At 40.3% G+C, this 23,425-nt stretch overlaps 2 protein-coding genes across 2 annotated transcripts in view; both read left to right on the top strand.

Moving 5' to 3' along the window:
- The window catches only part of TXNDC12 (thioredoxin domain containing 12), a 26,246-nt gene extending 6,123 nt beyond the window's left edge, over positions 1 to 20,123 (top strand). Inside the window, exons 2-7 of the mRNA XM_077779709.1 lie at positions 6,870 to 6,930; positions 14,013 to 14,065; positions 15,048 to 15,121; positions 16,456 to 16,525; positions 17,245 to 17,328; positions 19,273 to 20,123. Coding sequence (XP_077635835.1) covers positions 6,870 to 6,930; positions 14,013 to 14,065; positions 15,048 to 15,121; positions 16,456 to 16,525; positions 17,245 to 17,328; positions 19,273 to 19,352 — 422 coding nt within the window. The 3' untranslated portion in view covers positions 19,353 to 20,123. The remainder of the gene's footprint in view (positions 1 to 6,869; positions 6,931 to 14,012; positions 14,066 to 15,047; positions 15,122 to 16,455; positions 16,526 to 17,244; positions 17,329 to 19,272) is intronic.
- KTI12 (KTI12 chromatin associated homolog) lies at positions 9,790 to 11,707 on the top strand. The gene has a single exon (XM_077779708.1). It carries the CDS (start codon positions 9,790 to 9,792, stop codon positions 10,852 to 10,854), a length of 1,065 nt encoding a protein of 354 aa, XP_077635834.1. The 3' UTR covers positions 10,855 to 11,707.
- Positions 20,124 to 23,425: the final 3,302 nt, after the last annotated feature.

The following is a 23,425-nucleotide window of genomic DNA, read 5'->3' as shown; positions in this document are numbered from 1 at the left end:
CCCGCCCCCCCAGTGACCCCATTTTAACTTGATTACCTCTGTAAAGATCCTATTTCCAAATAAGGTCACAACTCTGGGAGTTAGGACTCCAACATATCTTTTTTAGGGGATACAGTTCAACTCATAACACCCCCTGTAGTTTGTTTTCAGCATAGAAGCCAAAGCAATCCTGTGGAAACATAAACCACATTGTGTTCCTGCTCTCCTCAAAACCCAAGAGCTTAGTAAAAGCTAGAGTCTTTACATTGGCCTAACAAGCCCCGCATTGTTTGTTCCTTCCTTCGCCTCTTTTACCCACCTCTACTGGAGGATCACCATTGTGTAGTGATCAAAACCAGGGAGTCCAGACCTTAATTGCCTAGGTTCAGATCCCAGCTCTGATACTCACTAGTGATATAAACTTGGGAAAGTTATTTAGATTTCATGTCTCAGTTTTCTCTCAGAGGTAGTAAGAGTACCTACCTCTAGGGTTATGAGGATTAGTACTCATAAAGTACTTAGAATAGGCCTTGCATATTATATTGATAGCAAATACTTGTAGCAATTCTCCGGTCCCAGACACTGTTCGGAGTTTTTTTTAACGTATCCATTTTTTTAATCCTCACAGTAACCCTAACAGGTAAGTACTGTTGTTATCCTCAGTTACCCACAGCTGAGGACACTGTGAGTAAGAAACTTGCCCAAAGTCACACAGCAAGTAAGCTGCAACTAGGATTCCAACCCAGGGAGTCTAGGTCCAGAGTTCACACGTGCTCTTAACCACTACATAGTACTACATAATAAAGATTTATTCATTTAAATAATAATGAGTTGTGAATACCCAAAGGTGGAAAAGTTTCTTAGTTTTTTGAAAAATGTCTGTCTTGGCCCTTGTTCTTAAAGATAGTTTTGCTAGGCACGTAATTCTAAATTTAGAGATACTTTCTTTTCAGTATTTTGAAGATGGTATTCTGCTTTCTTCTAATTTCTAGTTTGCTCTTGTCTGTCTAATTATTGATATTTTGTAGGAAATAGGTCATTTGTCTTTGAAATGCTTTAAAGGTCTTAATATTTTTGCCATTCTGCAGTTTTACTACGGTTTAAGTGTGTATATTTTGATTTTGTAATTTGTCTTAGTTGTTGTAAATTGTGCTTTGTATATCTGCAAATTCATGTTTTCTCTAAGCTCTTGAAAATTTTCAGCCATTCTTTTTCTTTTTAAAAGATGGACATGTATTTTAATTAGGTAATACCTTAACGTGGTGTGATATTTCAAAAGGTATTTTTTCCTCCCAGTTTTATTCCCCAGTCACTCAGTGACTTTGTCTTTTCAAATACATCCTTTTCTCTCATCTTTTCATTCTGAAACTCCAATTTTTTATACTACTTTCTTAATCTTCTCAATATCTCTTGGCCTTTTCTTCACATTTACTATCCCCTTATCTCTCTGTGCTACATTCTGTATAACTTTTTTTTTTTAATGTTTTATTTATTTTTGAGAGAGAGATAGAGACAGCATGAACTCGGGGTGGGTCAGAGAGAGAGGGAGACACAGAATCTGAAACAGGCTCCAGGCTCTGAGCTGGCTGTCAGCACAGAGCCCAACACAAGGCTCGAACCCACAAACCATGAGATCATGACCTGAACTGAAAAGTTGGACACTTAACCAACTGAGCCACCTAGGCGCCCCTGCATTCTGTATAACTTCTGATTTATCTCTCCACTGGTCTCTAATTTGCTGTTTTAGCCTATTCATTGAATTTTTTTATTTTTTAAAGAAAAAAAATGTTTAACATTTATTAAAAAAATAAANTTTTTTAGTAATCTCTACACCCAACATGGGGCTGAAACTCACAATCCTGAGATCAAGAGTCACTTCACTCTTCTAACTGAGCAAGCCAGGTGCCCCTTCATTGTATTTTTTTTTTAATGTTTAGTTATTTTTGAGAGACAGAGTGCAAGCAGGGGAGGAGCAGAGAAAGAGAGGGAGACACAGAATCCGAAGCAGACTGCGGGCTCTGGGCTGTCAGCACAGAACCCAACATGGGGCTTGAACCCACAAACCATGATATCGTGACCTGAGCCAGTCAGACGCTTAACCAACTGAGCCACCCAGGCGTCCCTCACTGTATGGTTTTTAATTAATAGAATTTATTTTTTGAGCAGTGTAAGGTCTGTAGAAAACCTGAGTAGAAAATAGGGTTGCCATGTCAGATGTCACCCTTCCACTTACCCCTAGTCCTGGTTTTCCCTATTATTAACATCTTGCATTTGTATGGTTCATTTGTTTCAATTGATAAGCCAGTATTGATACATTATTATTAACTAAAGTCCATGGTTTACATTTGTGCTGTACAGTCTCTGGGTTTTGACAAATGTATAATAATATATATATTAATTTGCTAGAGCTGCCATAACAAATTCTACAGACTTGGTTAAATAATAAGTATTTATTTTATCACAAATATGGAAGCCAAAAGTTCAAGATCAAGTGATTGGCAAGATTGATTTTCTTCTAGGGGCCCCTGGGTGGCTTAGTCGGTTAAGCGTCCGACTTTCGCTTAGGTCATGATCTCACGGTTCGTGGGTTCGAGCCCCGCGTCAGGCTCTGTGCTGACTGCCAGCTCGGAGCCTGTTTCAGTTTGTGACTCCCTCTCTCTCTGACCCTCCCCTGCTCATGCTGTCTCTCTCTCCTAGAAAAAAAAAAAAAAAAAAAAAGATTGATTTTCTTCTTGTAGATGGCTGTCTTCCTGTGTCTTCACGTGGTCTTCCTTTTGTATGTGTCTATGTCCTAATCTCTTTTTAGAAGGACACCAGTTATAATGGATTAGGGCCTAGACTAGTGACCTCATTTTAATTACCTCTTTAAAGAGCCTGTGTCCAAATACAGTTCTTTTCTGAGGTATTGTGATTTAGGACTTCAACATACCAATTTGGTGGGGTAGACACAATTTAGTCCATAGCAACATATATCTTCCGTTACAGAATCATACAGAATAGTTTCACTGCTATAAAAATTCTGTTCCATGTACTCATCCCTCCCTCCCCCATGAACCCCTGGCAACCACTGATCTTTGTACATTCTCCATTGTTTTGCCTCTTCCAGAATGTCATGTAGTTGGAATCATATATTATGTAGCCTTTTCAGATTGGCATTGTTCACTTAGCAATATGCATTTAAGGTTCCTCCACGTCTTTTTGTGGCTTACTAGCTTGTTTTTATCACTGAATATCTGTTGATATTATACTTCAACAATTTTTTTAAATAGTCTCTATGCCCAAGGTAGAGCTTGAACTCACAACCCCGAGATCAAAGGTCAGATGCTTTACCAACTGACCCAGCTAGGTGCCCCTATATATTTAATTTCTAGAAGTCCAGGTGCCTTTATAGATTTGCCTATTTATTTCATGAGTTGCATGCATTTTTGTGATCCCATGTGTTATTTATTTTTTCATTTTATTTTAAACAGAATAATGTTTATTTATGTCCGTTTTTTAAACAAAAAAATGTTTATTTGGAGAGAGAAAGAGAGTGGGCAGGTGGGGGAGGAGCAGAGAGAGAGGGAAAGAGAATCACAAGCAGGCTCTGCACTGACAGTGCACAAACCATAAGGTCGTGACCTGAGCCAAAATCAAGTGAGATGCTTAACCAACAGAACCACCCAGGCACCCTCCATGTGTTATTTCTTTAAATGTTCACACATAGTTATTTTTGTGTCCCATTGCTGATAATTCTAATATCTGAAGTCCTTAAGGGATCGAAATCTATTTGTTGCTTCTGCTGATTCTTACCTGTGGTAGCCTGTTTTCTTATGTGTTTGGGGAATCTGATTGTGAACTCATAACTGTTTATCTTTGGCTATTCTGAAGGCCTAAAGAGGGGAGTACTTTCCTCTAGAAAGGTTTGAAATGTGATTCATCTGGAAACCTAGGGGTATTATCATTTCAGTCTTTTTTCAGTTTGAATATGGAGTCTCAGAATTATCTCCATTTTGCTGTATCGTAATAGACATTTGTTTTCAGGTCAGCTTTCCCTTTTGTTTGTTGCTCACTATTCCTCATCTGGTTTTAGCCCAGTGAGTACATTTTGAAAGTCTCTTTTATCTGTGATTTTATTATTTTGTAGGTGGATACTCCCCCAGACTGCCTACTTGGGCAATCGCACCAAAGTAGGATTCAGTTGCCTGAGTTTAGGTATTGACAGGTAGAATGATGGTGATCAATCACATTAGGCACCTTCCAGTTCTCCCAGTTTTACTCTCACTTAATCATTCACTCTTTAGGATTAGACTTTGGGCCCCAAGCAAGTGACATATTTCTCTTGGCTAGCAACCCTCACTATTGGGAGTGAAAAATGATGATGATTAGTTTGGATACTGCCTCTATGCGCTAATCTAGATGAGCTGTTTATTTCCCTGTGGTAACACTGATGGAAATTTAAATTTATTTCTGGGAACGAAAGGCCTGAAAGATAGTATAATAACTGAAAAGTCATAGAATTGAAGCTTAAATCCCAGTTTGGCCATTTACCAGCTATGTGACCTGGTATAGGTTATGTAACTTCTTCTTTTTTTTTTTTTTTTAATTTATTTCTAGGAGAGAGAGAGAGACAGCGTGAGCAGGGGAGGGTCAGAGAGAGAGGGAGTCACAGACTGAAACAGGCTCCAGGCTCTGAGCTGGCAGTCAGCACAGAGCCCGACGTGGGGCTCGAACCCACGAACCCCGAGATCATGACCTAAGCGAAAGTCGGATGCTTAACCAACTAAGCCACCCAGGCGCCCCCTAGGTTATGTAACTTCTTGGAAGCTTAGAAGTCTCAAAGGAAAAGCAGAAAAAGAGCTGCTATTTACTAATCATTTATAAGTGCTAAGCAGTGTGCTAAGGTACTATATATTTTTATTTCTTATGTAATATCCAGTAGCAATCTTATGAGATTCAGCTATTATTTTACCTATTTTACTGATGAGAAAACTGAAGAAGTAGAGGGTTACTGTTAAGGCCAAATTAAAAAAACTTTTTTTTAATGTTTTATTTATTTCTGAGAGAGAGAGAGAGAGTGTGTGAGCAGGGGAGGGTCAGAGAGAGAGGGAGACACAAAATCCAAAACAGGTTCCAGGCTCTGAGCTAGATGTCAGCACAGAGCCTATCATGGGGCTCGAACCCACAAACGGGGAGATCATGACTTGAGCCGAAGCCAGTCGCTTAACTGACTGAGCCACTCAGGTGCCCCAAGGCCAAATTTTTTTAATGTTTATTTATTTTTTGAGATAGAGACAGAACACAAACAGGGGAAGGGCAGAGAGAGGTAAACACAGAATCCTAGCCAGGCTCCAGGCTCTGAGCTGTCAGCACAGAGCCCAACTGGGGCTTGAACCCACAAACCATGAGATCATGACCTGAGCTGAAGTCGGACGCTTAACCGACTGAGCCACCCAGGTACTCCAAGGCCAAATTTAAATGAGATAACATGTGTAGTTAACATGAGCATATGTGAGGGGCTAATAAATGATGGTATTATTTTGATCACTTAACATTGTCCAAATAATAAAATTAAGTCATTTACATGATATGGCCTATATAAGATTCATTTACTCAATAAATATTTTATGGAGCACTTACTATGGCCATGTGTAATGCTCAAAGCTGGGGAAACAGGAGAGAATAATACAGATGTGGCCTCAGCCCTTAGGGAATTCTCTTTAGTGTGAGGGAGACAGGCACATAAACATTTACAGTTCAGCCTGGGAAGTGCTGTGATGGGGCAAGAATAGGCTGCTTTGGGAGTCAGGGAAGATTTACCAGACGTAATGATGCCCTCTGGTTTTGTACTTGAATAAATTGGAAATGAGGGTGGAAGGAAGGGCAGAGGAGGCAATAATTATGAAAGCTGGAGGGGAGACAGTGCATGCTGAGTTTAAGGAAATGAAAATAGTTTTGTATAGAGGATTGTAGAAAAAGTACGGAAAGTAAGCCTGAGGAGATGGGCAGGTGCCATATTTGGAATGGCTTTATAAGTCCTGCTACCAGAATTTGACCTTTCTTTTTAGATAATTGGAGAGCCTCTGGAAGGTTTTGACCTAACAGAGGTGTGATTTTGGTGGAAGTGAGGGGAAAAATAAGAGTAGCTTTAGATAAATTATCTCATTTAATCTTTATACCAACACTTGGAGGTAGGTATTATTATCTTGATTTTAAAGATGGAGAAATTGGGACTTGGAGAACCCACTACATTCACAAAATTCACACATTTAATAGGAAGTGGAATCAAATACCCTTGTTTTTTTTTTTCAATGTTTATTTATTTTTGAGACAGAGAGAGAGAGACAGAGCAAGAGCAGGGGAGGGGCAGAGAGGGAGAGAGACACAGAATCCAAATCAGGCTCCAGCACAATAGCCTGAGGCAGGGCTTGAACCCACAAACCATGAGATCATGACCTGAGCCACAGTTGGATGCTTAACCACTGAGCTACCCAAGCGCCCCGTACCCTTATATTTCTGACTCTAAACCTATGTTGCTATACTGTCTCCAACTAGTAATGATTTGTAATGACTTATTTTATGTTTACTTTGTGGAAAGTTCTCATTTATGCTTATAGTATTATTTGCATACTCTGTGTTAAAGGATTTCACGGCCATTATTTACTCTTCTTAAAAATTATGAATTAGGTCATGTTGTCTGTTTTATATGTGTGAAAGTAAACTGAGGTTTGAGGTATGGGACCATTCAGGGTCCCATACACCTAGAAAGTGGTAGAGCTGAGACTTAAACACCATATTCTTTACAGAGGGAAAGCTTTTTTATGGCTACCTTGTGAACACACCACATTTCTCTTTTTTGGGTCTTTGTCCTTTGTTCACGGGTGAATGTTTATAAGGCTTTTTCCTTCCAGGTTTTGGAGATCACATTCATTGGAGGACACTAGAAGATGGGAAGAAGGAAGCAGCTGCCAGGTACAAGATATGGTTTTAGGTTATTTATGGTGAGAGGGGTGCCTGGCTGGCTCATCGCATAGAGCGTGCAACTCTTGATCTTGGTGTCACTAGTACAATCCCACATTGGGCCTAGAGATTGCTTTAAAAATAAAATACATTCAGCAGGTTATTTATGGTGGTAAAACACCTTCCAGCCATCAGTTTAACATTAATTTCAGGTGAAGGGGTATGCCAAAACAGAGCCAGAACTGGGGAGTTGCCTGATGATAACAATAACAACAATACTAGTTGGGGTGCCTGGATGGCTCGGTTGGTTGAGTGTCCAACTTTTGGTTTCAGCTCAGGTCATGATCTCACAGTTTGTGAGTTCGAGCCCCACATCGGGCTCTGTGCTGACACTGTGGAGCCTGCTTGGTATTTCTTCCTCTCTCTTTCTGCCCCTCCTCAGCTTGCTCTCTCTCTCTCTCTCAAAAAATAAACAAACATTTAAAAAAGCAATAGTAGTTAGCATTTGATAAGTGCTTATTATGCACCAGACACTGAATTATTTGAATTAACTCATTTAATTCTCACAAGAACTCCTTTGAGGTGGGTAATGCTGTTACCTTCATTTTAGAGATGAGAAAACTAAGACACAGAGCAGTTAAGTAACTTCCTCAAGATCACATAGCTAGCAAGTGGTGGAGCCAAGATTCAGACCCAGATACTATAGCTGTAGCGTCTGCACCCCACCAGTAAACCATACTGCCTAACAGTCTCAAATTGAATAGTTTTGAGTTTCAGTTAAGTTTAGTCTATGCACTGATGCAAATAACTGATGCAAAGGAGGAAGAAAAGGCAGAGCAGAGAGGGAAGGTTAAATACTGATCTAAGTGCTTTACATGCATTAATGTATTTAATTTTCATAACCTGTGAGGTTGGTTCAGACTGAAATAAGAGCTGTTGTTGTTATTGCATGGGAGAGGAATGGAGACACAGAATATTGAAAAATTTGTCAAATGATTACACAGGTAGTAATTGATAGAGTCAATACTTGAATGTTCTCTATAATACTATACTGGAGAGATGCAAAGACCCAGTATATCTACTTTATTTAAAAAATGTTTCAATGTTTATTTATTTTGAGAGAGAGAGAGAAAGAACAAGCACAAGCAGGGGAGGGTTAGAGAGAAAGAAAGAAGGAGAGAATCCCAAACAGGTTCTGTGCTGCCAGTGCAGAGCCTGATGTGGGGCTTGAACTCATGAACTGTGAGATCATGACCAGACCTGAAATTAAGAGTTGGACACTTAACCAGTTGAGCCACCTAGGCACTCCTGTGCATCTACTTTATACACATACATACTTGCACAGAAACTCTCACACTTCTGCACCTACAAAACTATAATTGACCCTTAAACAATGCTGGGATGTAGGCTTAGGGGTGCTGACCACCTACTTAGTCAAAATCTGCATATAACTTTTGACTCCCCAAAACTACTAGTTAACTACTAGTAACCTACTGTTGACGGGAATCCTCACTGATAACATAAACAGTCCATTAACACATATTTTGTATGTTACATGTAGTATATACTGTATTCTTATAACAAAGTAAGCTGGAGAAAAGAAAATGTTAAGAAAGTTATAAGGAAGAGAAAATACACTTATAGTACTGTGCTGTGAAAAATCTGCATTATAAGTGTACCTGTGCAATCCAAACCCCTGTTTTTCAAGGGTCAACTGTATAGTGCTTGCTTTTGCTGGAACAGATCCTATAGCTTAATGACTTTGAGTCTTACACATTCTGTAGAATAGGGTTGCCAGATTTAGCAAATAAAACTAAGGATGCCTCGTTCAATTTGAATTTCAGCTAAATAATAAGTAGTTTTAAATATGACCCATTCAATATTTGAGACACATTAAAAACATTTTATGTTGCTTATCTGAAATTCAAATTGGACTAGGCATCCTGTATATTATCAAGCAACCTTACCCCAGAGAAAAATTTATGTTAGTTTCTCAATTTCTTTTTTTTTTTTAATGTTTATTTATGTTGAGAAAGAGAGTATGAACAATGGAGTGGGGGGGCGGGGGGCTGGCAGAGAGAGAGGGAGATACAGAATCCGAAGCAGGTTCCAGGCTCTGACCTGTCAGCACAGAGCCCGACGCTGGGCTGGAACTCAGACTGGGGAGATCGTGAGCTGAGCCCAAGTCCCCCACTTTATGGACTGAGCCACCCAGGCCCCCCAGTTTTTCAAATTCTAAATCAAATGACTATGTCTAGATAAAGTCTTAAATGATTTTTTTGGGCAGTTTGTTTTTCTCTTTTATACTTTTATATTTCAACCACGTATTCTATCCATACTATTCCAAAGTATATCTTACTTTGCTTGTAAGGTGCTTTATTTTTCCCATTCAGACTTCTATGGGGAAACTGTTTTATGTTCATTTATGAATTACCAATCATGGAGAAGTTGAATGATTGAAATGGTTGTTGAGTAAACAGTTACTGAGAATCACTGAGTGTAAGGAAAGACAGGAACTAGCATTTGTGAATGGTCTGTGTATGGTAAATATAGTACTGATTGTTTTGCAGTGTTTAATGCTCCTTAGAGCCCTATTATAAACAGTTGGGCAGTCTTTGGCAGATCACATTCTCTTGAGGCCTATTTATAGGCCTACATACATAAATAACTGATGTCATTCTTGTTTCCCTCTTTTTCCTGAGAGCAGATCCTGAGTTTAGTTGGAGTAGATCTCATATTTCCATAGCAACAGTAAGTCCGTTTATGACTAGAGAGGGACAGGAAGTGCAATTTTCTCTTCCGGTTTGCGTCGGAGAGTTCAGCAACCCGGAAGTGACGCTGCCCGTTTGCACATGGCCGCGTCCTGTAAGGATGCCGCTCGTAGTGTTTTGCGGGCTTCCGTACAGCGGTAAGAGCCGGCGGGCGGAGGAGCTCCGTGGAGCGCTAGCGGTCGACGGCCGCGCGGTGTACGTGGTGGATGACGCGTTGGTGCTGGGTACGGAGGACGCGACGGTGTATGGTGATTCGGCCCGTGAGAAGGCCTTGCGCGGGGCCTTGCGAGCCGCAGTGGAGCGGCTCCTGAGTCGCCACGATGTGGTCATCCTCGACTCGCTTAACTACATCAAGGGCTTCCGCTATGAGCTCTATTGCCTGGCGCGGGCGGCGCGCACTCCGCTCTGCCTGGTATATTGCGTACGGCCGGGCGGTGTGAGCGGGGGACCTCCGGAAGCTGATGCGGTGGACCACCAAGGCCGGAACCCCAGCGTGAGTTGGAGGCCGCGCACTGAGGAGAGAGGGAGACCTCTGGCGGCGGCTAGCTGTGTCCTCAGGGAACCACAAGCTGTGGACTCCGTAGTAAGTGGGAGAACCCAAGCCGATATAGCTAAGGAGCTGGAACAGGAGGAAACCAGGGCGCCAGATCTTCCAGCTCCTGTGACTCCAGAATTTGATACAGGTGCTAAGCGTATGGCTAGTGCCTTTTACTCTCCTGAACTTATGGAGGCCTTAACGCAGCGTTTTGAGGCTCCCGACTCTCGAAACCGCTGGGATCGGCCCCTGTTCACCTTGGTGGGTTTAGAGGAGCCATTACCCCTGGCAGAGATACGGGCCGCCTTGTTTGAGAACCAGGCTCCCCCACCCCGTCAGTCTACACAGTCCCAGCCCCTTGCCTCCGGCAGTTTTCTGCACCAGTTGGATCAGGTCACCAACCAGGTGTTGGCGGGACTGATGGAGGCTCAGAAGAACGCGGTTCCTGGAGACTTGCTTAAGCTTCCTGGCACCACGGAGCACCTGCAGTTTACCCGGCCTTTGACCATGGCAGAACTGAGTCGTCTCCGTCGCCAGTTTATTTCCTATACCAAAATGCATCCCAACAATGAGAACCTGCCTCAACTGGCCAACATGTTTCTGCAGTATTTGAGCCAGAGCCTGCACTAAACAGAGGGGTGTGGGGGAAAAGCCCTGGCTCCTTGTCTAACCTCCACTGCTCTCTGTGTTTCTTGAGACAGTAATCCGAAGGTCTGCATAGCATGTTGGTATCTAGTACTACAGCTGTTGTGACTGATTTTACTCACATTTTCCTCTATCTGAATGCTTTTTAGTTACAGCATAAATTGAGACTAGAGAAAACGGAGAACTGGCTTGGAGAATTTTGGCAAATTTCTCTAGGGACAGAGCTCAGGTGGGCAGAGTTTGTTTAGATTGGGTTCTACATTTGGTGTCACACACCCAGGATTTTCCCCATCTGACTTGTAGAACAGACTGAATGGATGAATTGTTTTTAAACAATTATGAGTGGAAACTGAAGATGTCACAGTTCTGCATCTGCACTGGCCCTTCTTTCATACCACAGTTTTTCAAGTACTGTGCCTACTTTTTGCTAGTCTGTCCTGGGGCCAGGGATCTCCGATAAATCCACTGGTTTCTGTCCTTGGGAAGCTTTACTTCTAGTGGAAGCAAAAGACGTAACTATTAGAATTTATATCTAATAAAGTCTTTTAGAAGAAGAAAGTCTGCCGGAATCTCTTTCGCTTCATGTAACTTAATGTTCTGCATGTAATTTACTTAATGTAACATTTATAAAAACATTTATCACTGTTATGCCTTTGACCGAAATAGTTCTTTGACAGTGCTTATTGAGAGACTGGATGTTTGGCCTAACCTAGACTGATGATGACAACTTCCATAAGTGTTGTGCTTCATTCTGTATTTCAAGGCAAATATCACTTTAAGCTCTTTTCATTCCTTCATTAATTTTATTAAATAAAAATCAGTACTTGTGATTTTCAAAGAGGAATTAGATACTGTCGTTACGCTTGAAAAATTAATAGTTTGGTGAGAAATACAGACAAGTAAACATGATTATGGTATGAAAAGTGTTGGTGTTTACATGATGATAACACAATGGTTTGGGACCCCAGAGGAGGAAAGGACTAATTAGCTGTTGAGAGAAGATAGTTTTGGGAAGACTTCGCAGAGGGGTTAACATTTGGCCTGTCACAGTAGAACATGTGTCAGCAAAGGATCTAATAGTAAACGTTTTAGGCTTTGTGGGCCATAGGGTATCTGTTGTAGCTTATTAACTGTAGTGCATTTTAGCACAAAAGCAGCCATATACAGTAAGTATACAACTGAATATGAGTGTGTATGTGTTTTAAGTTTATTTAAGTAATCTCTATACCCAAGTGGGGCTCAAACTCATGACCCTGAGATCATGAATTGCATACTCTTCCAACTAAGCCAGCCAGACACCTCAGTATAAATGTGTTTTAATAAAACTACACTGAAATGTGAATTATATTTAATTTTAACGTATCATGAGGTACTATTTTTAGATTTGTTTTTCAGCCATTTAAAAATGAAAAAAAAAGTTTATATCTTACACCTCTATAGAAGCAGGCAGTGGACTGGATCAGGTCTGCAGAGTAGTTTCCTGATCTCTGCTCTAGAAGGATAAATAAAAGTTTACTAGGGAGGGAGGAGGGAACAAGGCATTCTAAACTGCTCTGTAAGTGCATGGAGCTATTAAAAGGATGGGCTACCCTGGTTGGTGATGGGTTTCTTGCTCACCAGGCAATTTGGACCACCTGTTGTTATATTGGATATATTATAGTTACATATGCTATATTAGATGATACATGTTAGAATTCTGTGTAAAATGGAAGTTTGGACTAGGCAACTTCTAATGCTTTTTCCAATCTCTGTTCTCTGATTCAAAGTTAGTTATTGGTTGTGGATTGCCATTCTAAATTGAAGTAGACAGTAATGGTCCTTGGTTTTGGAGTCAGACTTAATGAATTAGGTAGTGGGTGCAGAACCTAGGTTTTATGTGGCTAAATACTTAATCTCTGGGGAGTCTCAATTTTCTCATTTCTGTTATGAGAACATTAATAGTATATATATTAGGATTGTTATGAGGATTTAAATGAGATAATGCCTGTAAAGCACATAGCACAATGCATATGCTTAGTTAGATCCTACTTCTCACTTAAGTTTGCCCTGCTTACTTGGTTTTTACAAGTATTAAGAGTTATAAATTCATCCCAGATTTGTAGTAGGCCTCTAATGAGGTACTGAATAATTCACTTGACACTTAACTAAATTAATTAATTTATGTATATTTAGAATAGTGCTGGGTATATAGTAAATGCTATGCAAGTGTTTGCTATCAATAACATTCTATGTGCCACATGTAGGGCATGTAGAGAAAGCTGAGTTCTTTCCTTAAGGAAACTCCCAAGTGTATTGCAGGGAGATGGATAAGTAATAGAGTTTAATATAGTACATACAATGATCTGTTATGTAGTGTGCTAATAACGGTGATTGGATGATTCAGAAAGCCAATGGCTGCTTACGTAGGACTTTCTTACAAGTTGACATTTAAGCCTTGAGAGCTTAAGGACTTCATTTGGCCAAGACTGGTTCAGGTAGATGATATTGCTCATCATTTTAAAAAAGAAAAAGTTGTTTCCTCCCTGATTATAAAAATTACACTTAATTGTAGGAAAAAAATGGAAAATATAGAAAAAGTATAGTAAAATCCACAATCCCATTATCTAGGGATAACTATTATGTTTTGGTATATTTCATTTTATTTTAAGGTCTTTCCCCTATATATAGTTATACAATTAAATCCAAACTANTTTTTTTTTTTTTTTTTTTTTAAGTAAGCTCTACACCCAACATGGGGTTTAAATTCGTGACCCTGAGATCAGGAGTCATGTGATCCACTGACTGAGCCAGCCAAGTGCCCATTCTAGTTTAATTTGACATACCAATGAAAAATTTTATAAACATTTTCAATGGTTATGTAACCATAACATTTAGAAATATCATGATTTGATGTTCTTTTCTACAGCCTTTTCTACCTAGCTTTAAAACCCAAATTTTCAGAATTTATAGGAATGTCAGAACTTATACAATAATTTTATAATAATTTTATTATACTCTATTCTTGAATATTTAGGTTGTCTAAAAGTTTTCTTAAGATCATAATACTACATGAACTATCTTTGTCTTTATATATGATCACTTTATTAGGATAGACTTAAAGAAGTGGAATTATTAGATTATAATTTCTTTGTTTTCTTTTTAAGTGGCTTGCCCCTAATGGTGATCATCCATAAATCCTGGTGTGGAGCTTGCAAAGGTAAGTGCAAATAATCAAACCTCAAATGTGTTTTTAAGTACTAACATTTAATAAAAACCATTAGCACAGGGGTGCCTGAGGGGCTCAGTCAGTTAAGCATCTGACTTCAGCCCTCTCTCTCCCTGCCCCTCCCCAGCTCACACTCTGTCTCTGTCTCTCTCAAAAAAAAACATTTTTAAAAAATAAATTAAAAAAACAAACAAACATTAAATTGGCACAGACTTTGTCCCAGGAATGCTGATTGCTCTAAGGGATACCAAAGAAATATGTATGACATAGATTCCCTGCCCTCAAGAAGTTTGCAGTTATCTTTGCAAGGGATTAGAGAGTAAAGCAATTGAGATATAGTCAGAGTATAGTATTAAGTGCTATAGTAGTTGTATGGACAGTAAATATAGGAAGCTGAAATGTACAGAAACATGAGAAGTGATTACAGAAGTCTTCCTGGAGGAGGTGGGAACCAAATTTAGAACCCAGTATTATTTGTGGCTTGTAGTCTTTCTACTTTGCCACCTTACCACTTCTTAGTCAGGTTTTTTCTTTGATATGCTACACTCTACAGAAGTTGGAAAAGGAGTAGAAAATTAGTGCAAATAGTGTAATTTTATATACATATATATAAAATTATAGTGTAATTTTATATACATATATATAATAATATGTATATAAACATATATGTTACTCTTTTTTCTGTTATTTCAATAGAAGTTACTGACCTGTGACTGTAAAAAGCAAATAGAAATAATTTTTTCATTATATGCCATTATCTATGTTTTCAGAGAAATGAAGTCAGTCACTCCAGGTCACCTACCTGTGTGAATAAGTGGCAGAAACATGACCAGAATTCAGGTGTCCTGATTTCTGGTTCTTAGGAGTTTAAAAAAAAGAAAGAAGTTCAGTTATTTGAATCAACTCAGCAAATTAGGGTTTGCATGTGACAGTGATGTTTTCTTATATTCCAAAATCTTTTTTTCCCTCCTAGCTTTAAAGCCCAAATTTGCAGAATCTACAGAAATTTCAGAACTTTCCCATAATTTTGTTATGGTGAATCTTGAGGTGAGACTGGGGGGAAGGGTTCTCCTTTCTGCTATAATTTTAAGTCTTCGCTGTTTTAGAATTAACATCATCAATGATGTAAAGTCATATGTGGCAGAGCAGGCCTCCTGTATGTATGTATTTTCCTTTTGACTTCTCTAATAGTAAGGCTTGTGTTAGGTGTAGAAGGCCATCCAGCCTCCACTTGTGGGAGGAAGGTAAGGAGAGATTAGCTAAGAAGACTACATTTTAAGGTCCTTCAGTCTTAGTCTGTGGTTATGACATGTTTTACATCTTTGTATCGCTGAACTAAAGGTATAGTAACACATGCAGGACATAGATCCCTGCAAAATGTGATTCAGTTGAGCACCTTGTGCGTGCTGCCTTCCTGTTTCTTCATTAGGTATCCTTTATACCCTCATTGAAATTATATACAGGGAATTGAATATAGTGAGACAGACAAGTAAAATAAAATATGTCAGATGGTGGTAAATGCTATGGCTAAAAATGAAGGATGGAGGGGATACTTTGCAATTTTAAATAGACGGTTAGAAAAGAAGGTGACGGGCGTCTGGGGGGGCTCAGTTGGTCGAGCATCCGACTTTGGCTCAGGTCATGATCTCACAGTTTGTGGGTTCAAGCCCCGCGTCGGACTCTGTGCTGACAGCTAGCTCAGAGCCTGGAGCCTGCTTCAGATTCTGTATCTCCCTCTCTCTCTGACCTTCCCTTGCTCACACTGTGTCTCTTTCTCTCAGAAATAAATAAAACGTTAAAAAAAAAAAAAAAGAAAAGGTGACATTTGGGCAAAGATTCGAAACAAGGAAGTGAGCTATGTGGATCATGGAAAAAGTGTTTCCTGGCAGAGGTTAAGAGCAGTCACTCTCAAAGGGCTGAGTGACGTGCATGCCTGGCTTAATGTCAGCAACAACAAGCAGGCTAGTGTGGTTGGAAAAACTAAACAAGGGCGCCTGGGTGGCTCAGTCAGTTAGGCATCCAACTTCAGCTCAGGGCATGATCTCGTGGTCCATGGGTTCGAGCCCCACATTGGGCTCTCTGCTGACAGCTCAGAGCCTGGAGCCTGTTTCAGATTCTGTGTCTTCCTTTCTCTGCCCCTCCCCAGCTCGTGCTGTCTCTCTCTGTCTCAAAAATAAATAAACGTTAAAAAAATTTTTTTAAAGAAAAAAACTTAAGGGGTAGGAGGACATAAAGTTAGAGAAGTGCCCAGGTGACAGATTATGTAGAGCCTCTTAGGCCAATGCAAGGACTTGGGGTTTGACCCTGAGTGAAAGCAGAAGCCACTGAACGGTTTTAAAGAAAGAAAGAACATGATCTGACTTAAGGTTTATACTTAATAGGATGAAGAGGAGCCCAAGGATGAAGATTTCAGCCCTGATGGGGGTTATATTCCACGAATTCTTTTCCTGGGTAAGGTGAAAGACCTTAATCTGGGGACCTGTGATGTGGAAGGAAAGGTAAAAGAGTCAAGGCACCTACTCCATCTGGTGAAACTGTAGTAGGATGGCCAAACACAAAAACAAACAAAAACCAGTTTCGAGAAAGTACGGGAGTTCCGAATGCCAGAACTTCAAGTCTGAGAGAAATTTTTTTCTATTAACTGTTTTTGTGAGCAATGACAGAGTACTGATCATCCATTCATTCATTTGGGTATTAGCCACATGTCAAACACTGTGCTAGGCACTGCAGGGACAGAGAAGCCACAGTTCCTACCCTTGACTTATAGTGCAACTGAGGCAGTAGAATACTATAACCAGACAAATGTCTTTCTGCAAACAACTTATAAAAGATAATTAAATTTAATGACCATCTAATCTTTGCTCAGCATTCTGCTGGATTCTGTCAGGGAGACAAGTAGAAATGTAGGATCCCCACCCCCATCATCAAACAGAAGGGAAACATGCCAGGAAGAGAGAACAGCCATATGCCAAGGCATGGGAGCACCTGAGTTCAGGGAGCTGCAAGGAATTTGTTGTGATTATAGCATAAAACACAAAGGGTAGACTGGTGAGATAATGGGCTGCAAAGATGGGCAGGTCTCATTTCCTAGAAGGCCTTATTTACTATATAGCATTTGAAATACCTCCGTTTTAATTACTGCAATCCCTATGGCATTATGTCTACAATAGATCCCAGTGGCAAGGTGCATCCTGAAATCATCAATGAGAATGGAAACCCCAGCTACAAGTATTTCTACGTCAGTGCTGAACAAGGTATGTTATGTTGAGAGGAAGAGGATTGTTGCTAAATTTAACTAAACCCATGGTAGGAAACTTGATTCTACATGTTAGCTGAGCATCTCCTATGTGACCATTTTTTGGCTAGAACCTGTGTAGAATACAGGAGAAAGATGAGACTGAGCCCTGTCCCTAGCTACTTACAGTCTAGTTTGGAGCTAACCAAACCACAGGGAGCAGAAGAACTGAGGCTTACAGAGATAGTCATTTGCCTGTGGTCTCACAATTAAGTCATAGAGCCAGGGTTTCAGTCCAGAACTTAAGTTTTTTCCCCACAGCAGTACTAATGCTACTGTTCCTTTAAGAATTCAAAGGAGGAATGCTGTTAGCTGATCAAGTCTAAGAAGTTTCATAGATAGTAATCTCCAGTTGGATGTAGAAGGATAAGAATTTGTCTCTATGAACAGATATGAGGACATTTCAAGCTATGGAAGCAAGGGGTGGGAGGTATAGCCCAACATGGAGAGTACGTAAGGTTTGCTGGAGTACACAGTGACTGGACTGAATCCTGAAGAACGAGACCTAGCCAGCAGAAGAATGCAAAAAGTATGTTCCAGGCAAAGAGAACAGTGTCAGCACAAACAGGTGAAGGAAGGTTTAAATCATGTCAGTCATGCGTTCTTGTTCTCTAATCCTTGAGCATAATCATTCTGGAGGCAGAGATGGAATTCATGCTATGTACTGTCCCTGTTTCCCTTCCAAAGTTCCCCTGTGTCATCTATAAGAGGGGATTGTTTGCTAAGTTGCCATTTGTTCAGAACTGCTATGCTGTCGTCATTGGTCACTTTATGTTTTGAGTCCTTGGAACTCTTATTTCTCAGAATAGGGAGAAGAAAGAGATCTTGAGAGGTTATCTCCTTCCTATGGGTAAGGAGAATGTCATCTTCCTTATCCAAATGCAGATCATTAAAGGCTGGTATTAGAGGGAAATTTCCCACATGTGAAGGGCAGCTAGATTTTAGGTCCCCAATTTTTGACCATTAAGATTCAAATTCCCTGTAGAATTTCATCCAACTTACCATTGCCATCTCCACGCTGCCATCATCTTTTAACTCATTAGTCCAAATGTGGATACAGAGCCGTTGCCTGAATCCCCCATGGCTCAGCTGACATGAAACTGGAACATTCAAACTTGGCTTTACTAAAGGCTTAGGGAAAGCAAAAGGGAAATAACCAACTATTCTACTTGGCTCTTATGAAGTTACAGGCTTGCATTCTGAGATCTACAGACTCTGGTTCAGTCTAGTTCTTGGCCTGTCACTGTATTAGCCTGTACCAAAACAGCTGCCCTCCTTGAAGCTAAATCGACAAGAGAGATGTCCTAAGATAGAAGTTTCATCTCTCATCTATCTAGGGCCCTCCTTCCAGTCTACTCTTTCTTTGACTGAGAACTTGGCTTCTATGTGTAGGTGATACTAGAAATGACTACCTCCTTGAAGACTACACCTCCTCCTAGCACCTGCACACAAATGCCTGTAACTTCCACAGCACATGAAATAAACACAACATTCATCAAAAAGATATGATGGGGATGGTAGGAAAGTGTTTTCTACTCCCTTAATGTCAAGGGAACATCTGTAGCCTGTGACAGGGATTCACTCCTGATCCTGGATGGTAAGCCATAGTAACTAGTAATATTTTTGTAGTATTTCATAAGTTATAATGCTCTTTTATTGTTCATTTAAGTTTTATAATAATCCTGTGTGAAGTAAGTAGCATTAGCTGATTTTATAGACCAGCTATAAACAGATCCAAAGAGGTAAATGACTCTCCAGGACTAAAATCCAGAACTAGATCTCAAGTGCAGATGCTGGGCTTCTGTCAGATTTCTCCTATAACAAAAAAATCTGTGTTAGTTGTCAAATGTCAGATATTAAAAACCTACTTCATACTTTTCCCCCCCCAACCTTTATTTCACAGTTGTTCAGGGGATGAAGGAAGCTCAGGAAAGGCTGACGGGTGATGCCTTCAGAGAGAAACATCTTGAAGATGAGTTGTAACCTGAATGTATCCCTTCTTTTATCAAAGTTAGTGTTTTGGAAGGAAAGCAGCAGGGGAGGTAATCTTGAGGAATCACTCAGAACAAGTAAACCAACCAGGATCCCTTGCTCCTGCCTACATGGGAAGGAGCGCTGTCACTGTGGAAGACTTCTGCTAACAGAAACTGGTCTCCATGCTTGTGGATCCAGCAGTGTGGCAGACTTCTTGTCCCACACCCTCCTAGATGTCTGTTTGTCATTGAATGTAAAGGATGACAGCTTTTGACACAAAACTTGAGCCATTTGGAGTTTTATTCCTCACACTTCAGTATTTGAATCTTTTTCCATTTCCTCCAGCTTTATTCACGTTGGTGGTGAAAAGAGACCAGTAGCATATTTTCTACGATAGTAAAATTTCAGAAGTATCATTTAAAACAACGAACCTAAATGCAAATCAGTAATTTTACCCCCACCAAGGAGACCAGCCTGTTTCATCTTATTTTCTCCTGGGAATAATCTTGGGCTTCTTCCTGAATCCCGGCAACTTCCATCCTCTTCTACTGCTTGGGCTTCCCTGTTTGCACGCATGTGTGTGCAGGAATGGCTGTGTGCTTGGACTCAGCCCCAGCTGGAAGCATGCTTTCCCTGTTACTGTTGCAGAAACAGAAACCTTCAAGCCCTAGGTGGAGCCAATTTTGTCAAGTCATCAACTGTATTTTTGTACTGAAGTTAACAAAAAAATTAAAAGACATTAATCGTTCCATTAAACTTTAATAAAACTTTGAAAGGAAATGTGTTGTGATGGCCTTTTTGTTACTAGAGAATGGAGGGAGGTATGGAAATCACTTCAAGAAGAAAACTAGCCTTGAGGGCCCAGCCTAGGACTCTTCCCACTCCTGCTTCTCCCATGTTCACACGGGGCATCAGAGCTCATGTCTTCTGCCAGTTAAATAGCTGGATTCCCTCTCTCCTCACTGTCACTGTTTTTAGGCAGGGAGGCTTTTTCTACTTCCTAGACAATTTATTGTGCTAGCCTCTTAACTTGCCTACTTACCTCCACTGTTGTCTTCTAGAGTCCATCCTCCTTGCTTCCCCCAGTGATCTTTCCAAAATGCAAATGTGACAGTGTCATGCCCCTGCTTAAAGCCTTTCTTGCCACCTCAAGACAGTAGTGTTAAGGAAGTATCTGGGCCTCAGTATGTGCCATGCACTCTCCTAAGTACTATGTGTATATGTTATCCCAGTTCATGTGTTTATAGTCCTAACAGTCCCATGAGAGGTATAGGGGCACCTGGGTGGGTCAGTTGGTTGAGCATCCAGCTCCTGGTTTCAGCTCAGGTCATGACCTAACAGTTCATGGATTCAAGCCCCGCATTAGTGTAGAATCTGCTTAGGATTCTCTCTCTCTCTCTCTCTCTCTCTCTCTCTCTCCTCTCTCCCTCTCCCTCCCTCCCACTTTCTCTCTCTTTCTCTTTCCCTTTCTCCCTCCCTCTTCCCCTCCCCTGTTTGCTCACTCTCTCAAAATAAAAGAAAGGTATTTAACAATCCCCATTTTACAGAGGAATTTGAAGTATATAGTGAAGCCAAGGCACAGAAGAAAGTTCGAATCTTTACAGTGGCCTTTAAGAAGCTGCCTGCTAGCACTTCAACCACATTTGTTCCATTCATGTCTTTGCATTTTGTGTTGTGGCAATACCAAATTTCTTCAAATTTGTCTCACAATGTGCTTTTTTATGTTTTTGTGTCTTTCTTTGGCTTGCTTCCACTGCCTTCTCTTCCTGAGAATCTTTGCTCAACCTTCTCATGAGGATAAAGTGTCCTCGTATATCCCCCCCACCCCAAGCACATCTTTCCTGGCCCCACACTAAATTATAGTTCTCTATTTGCACATCTGTGGCTGTCACCAGTCACCAGGTGGTCCTGCTTCTCTAGGGCAGATACTCCTAAGCCTGTAGCCAGGTCTCCAAACAATGTATTTTCAAGTGAATTGTCAATGTCTATGGTAGATTCTTTTTATCCATTTTCTTTATAGTTCTATGGGACAGGCATTGTTAGCCTCATTTATGGAAAAGGAAACTATGGAGAGGGAAATGGCTTGCCCACAGTTCCTAGACTTAAGTAAATGCTGAATTCTCAATACGCTTATTCTCAACTTATGCTTTTTCTCACCACATATTGATTGCATTACCTCCTTTATGTTCCAAGATATGACTCAGAACAGGAGTTTTCAATCTGGGTTACATAAAGACTTTACAAGAGAGACATGAACACACAAACTTTAGTGAATTGATACCCAGATCTTCATTTTCTTGAAAGTGATTTCCCAGGAGTCCTCAAAACATTAAACAATTGCCATAAAATGCAATTCCACTTCTAGCCATCTACTCAGAAGAATTGAATGCAGGGACTTGAATAGATAATTTGCATACCCATGTTCATAGCATTTTTCACAATAATAAAAAGAAGCAATTCAAATGTCCGTTGATAATGGATAAACAAAATGCGACATATGCACACAATGGAATGTTACTCAGTCTTAAAAAAGGAAGGACTGATGCATGCTACAACATCAAGTGAACCTTGAAGACATTATGCTAAGTAAAACAACCCCTTCACAAAAGGATAAATATTATATGATTACACTCAAATGAGATACCAGTCAAATTCATAGTCAAGGCAGAATGTGGTTGCCAGAGGGGGAGTGGGGAGCCAGCATTTACAGTTTCAGCTGAGAAAGATCATAAAGATCTGGAGATGAATGTTGGTGATGGCTGCACAACAATGTCAATGTACTTAATGCCACAGAATTGTACAGTTAGAAGTGGTTTAAGTGGTAACTTTTAGGTATATATTTCATCATAATGTTTTATTTTTTAATTTTCTTAATGTTTTATTTATTTCTAGGAGAGAGAGAGAGAGACAGCGTGAGCAGGGGAGGGTCAGAGAGAGAGGTCAGAGAGAGTCACAGACTGAAACAGGCTCCAGGCTCTGAGCTGGCAGTCAGCACAAAGCCCGACGCGGGGCTCGAACCCACGAACCGCGAGATCATGACCTAAGCGAAAGTCGGACGCTTAACCGACTAAGCCACCCAGGCGCCCCTCATCATAATTTTTTTAAAAAAATTTCCCAGGAAATACTATCATTCCTACCTCCTTTTTCACTATTCACCTTTTCCCACTTGAGAGAAAAAAGCATACCTCTCACCTTAAATATTAATATGGTGCATTGCTCTGCTATGTAAAACCTCTGGAGTACTAAACAAAAGAAAACGGAAATAAGACTAGGTTTCCATCATTGAAGGCTTTTTGTCCTGCCCATAGTTCTGTCTTAAGCATAGTTCTGTTAGCAAAACTTGACATTAGAAATGGGCAGTTTGCACCATTTGGAGGTGTTTTGGGTTTTTTTGTTTGTTTTTTTACAAATAGTTTATTGTCAAGTTGGTTTCCATATAACACCCAGTGCTCATCCCCACAAGTGCCCTCCTCCTTGCCCATCTCCCCCCTCCCCCCCCCACACCCATCAGTCCTCAGTTTGTTCTCAGCATTTAAGAGTCAATTTGGAGGTGTTTTGAATTCAAAGTTGTATAGTGGAAGTGTTGAAAATTTGCTTCTTCCTATCCCCAGTTATTAAAGAAGGCATCTCTCCCAAGGGAGAATTCTAAGGGAGCATAGAAGAAAGTTTGAAGTCATCCAGATGACAAATTCAGGTTAAGTCTTCACCTCTTAGAATTCAGAATCTTAGGAGTGCCTGGGTGGCTCACTTGGTTAAGTATCCAACTCAGTTTCAGCTCAGGTCTTGATCTCAGGGTTGTGAGTTCAAACCCTGTAAAAAAAAAAAAATAAAGAATTCAGAATTAATCTTAGAATTTGGACGTAGGGTAGTTGTCATAGAGATTTCATGTTAACACATTTACTTGAATTGGAAAATAGAGTTACAATGTTGCATCTGAGCAAAGACTTAAATGGATACTTCAAAAAGAAGATACATGATTGGCCAATAAGCATATAAAAGTGTGTGATATTATTAGGCATCAGAGAAATGCAAATTAGAACTCGGAGATACATTTCCTACCTGCTGGAATTGCTAAAACTAAA

Source organism: Crocuta crocuta, unplaced genomic scaffold (genome assembly GCF_008692635.1).
Source record: "Crocuta crocuta isolate KB4526 unplaced genomic scaffold, BGI_CrCroc_1.0 scaffold168, whole genome shotgun sequence".
Lineage (NCBI taxonomy): Eukaryota > Metazoa > Chordata > Mammalia > Carnivora > Hyaenidae > Crocuta > Crocuta crocuta.
Note: the sequence above shows the minus strand (reverse complement) of the source record. Positions and strands in the feature narration are given on the sequence as shown.

Bases quoted from the DNA above. Each gene is read 5' to 3' on its own strand.
- KTI12 (XM_077779708.1), top strand. From the start codon at position 9,790: ATGCCGCTCGTAGTGTTTTGCGGGCTTCCGTACAGCGGTAAGAGCCGG.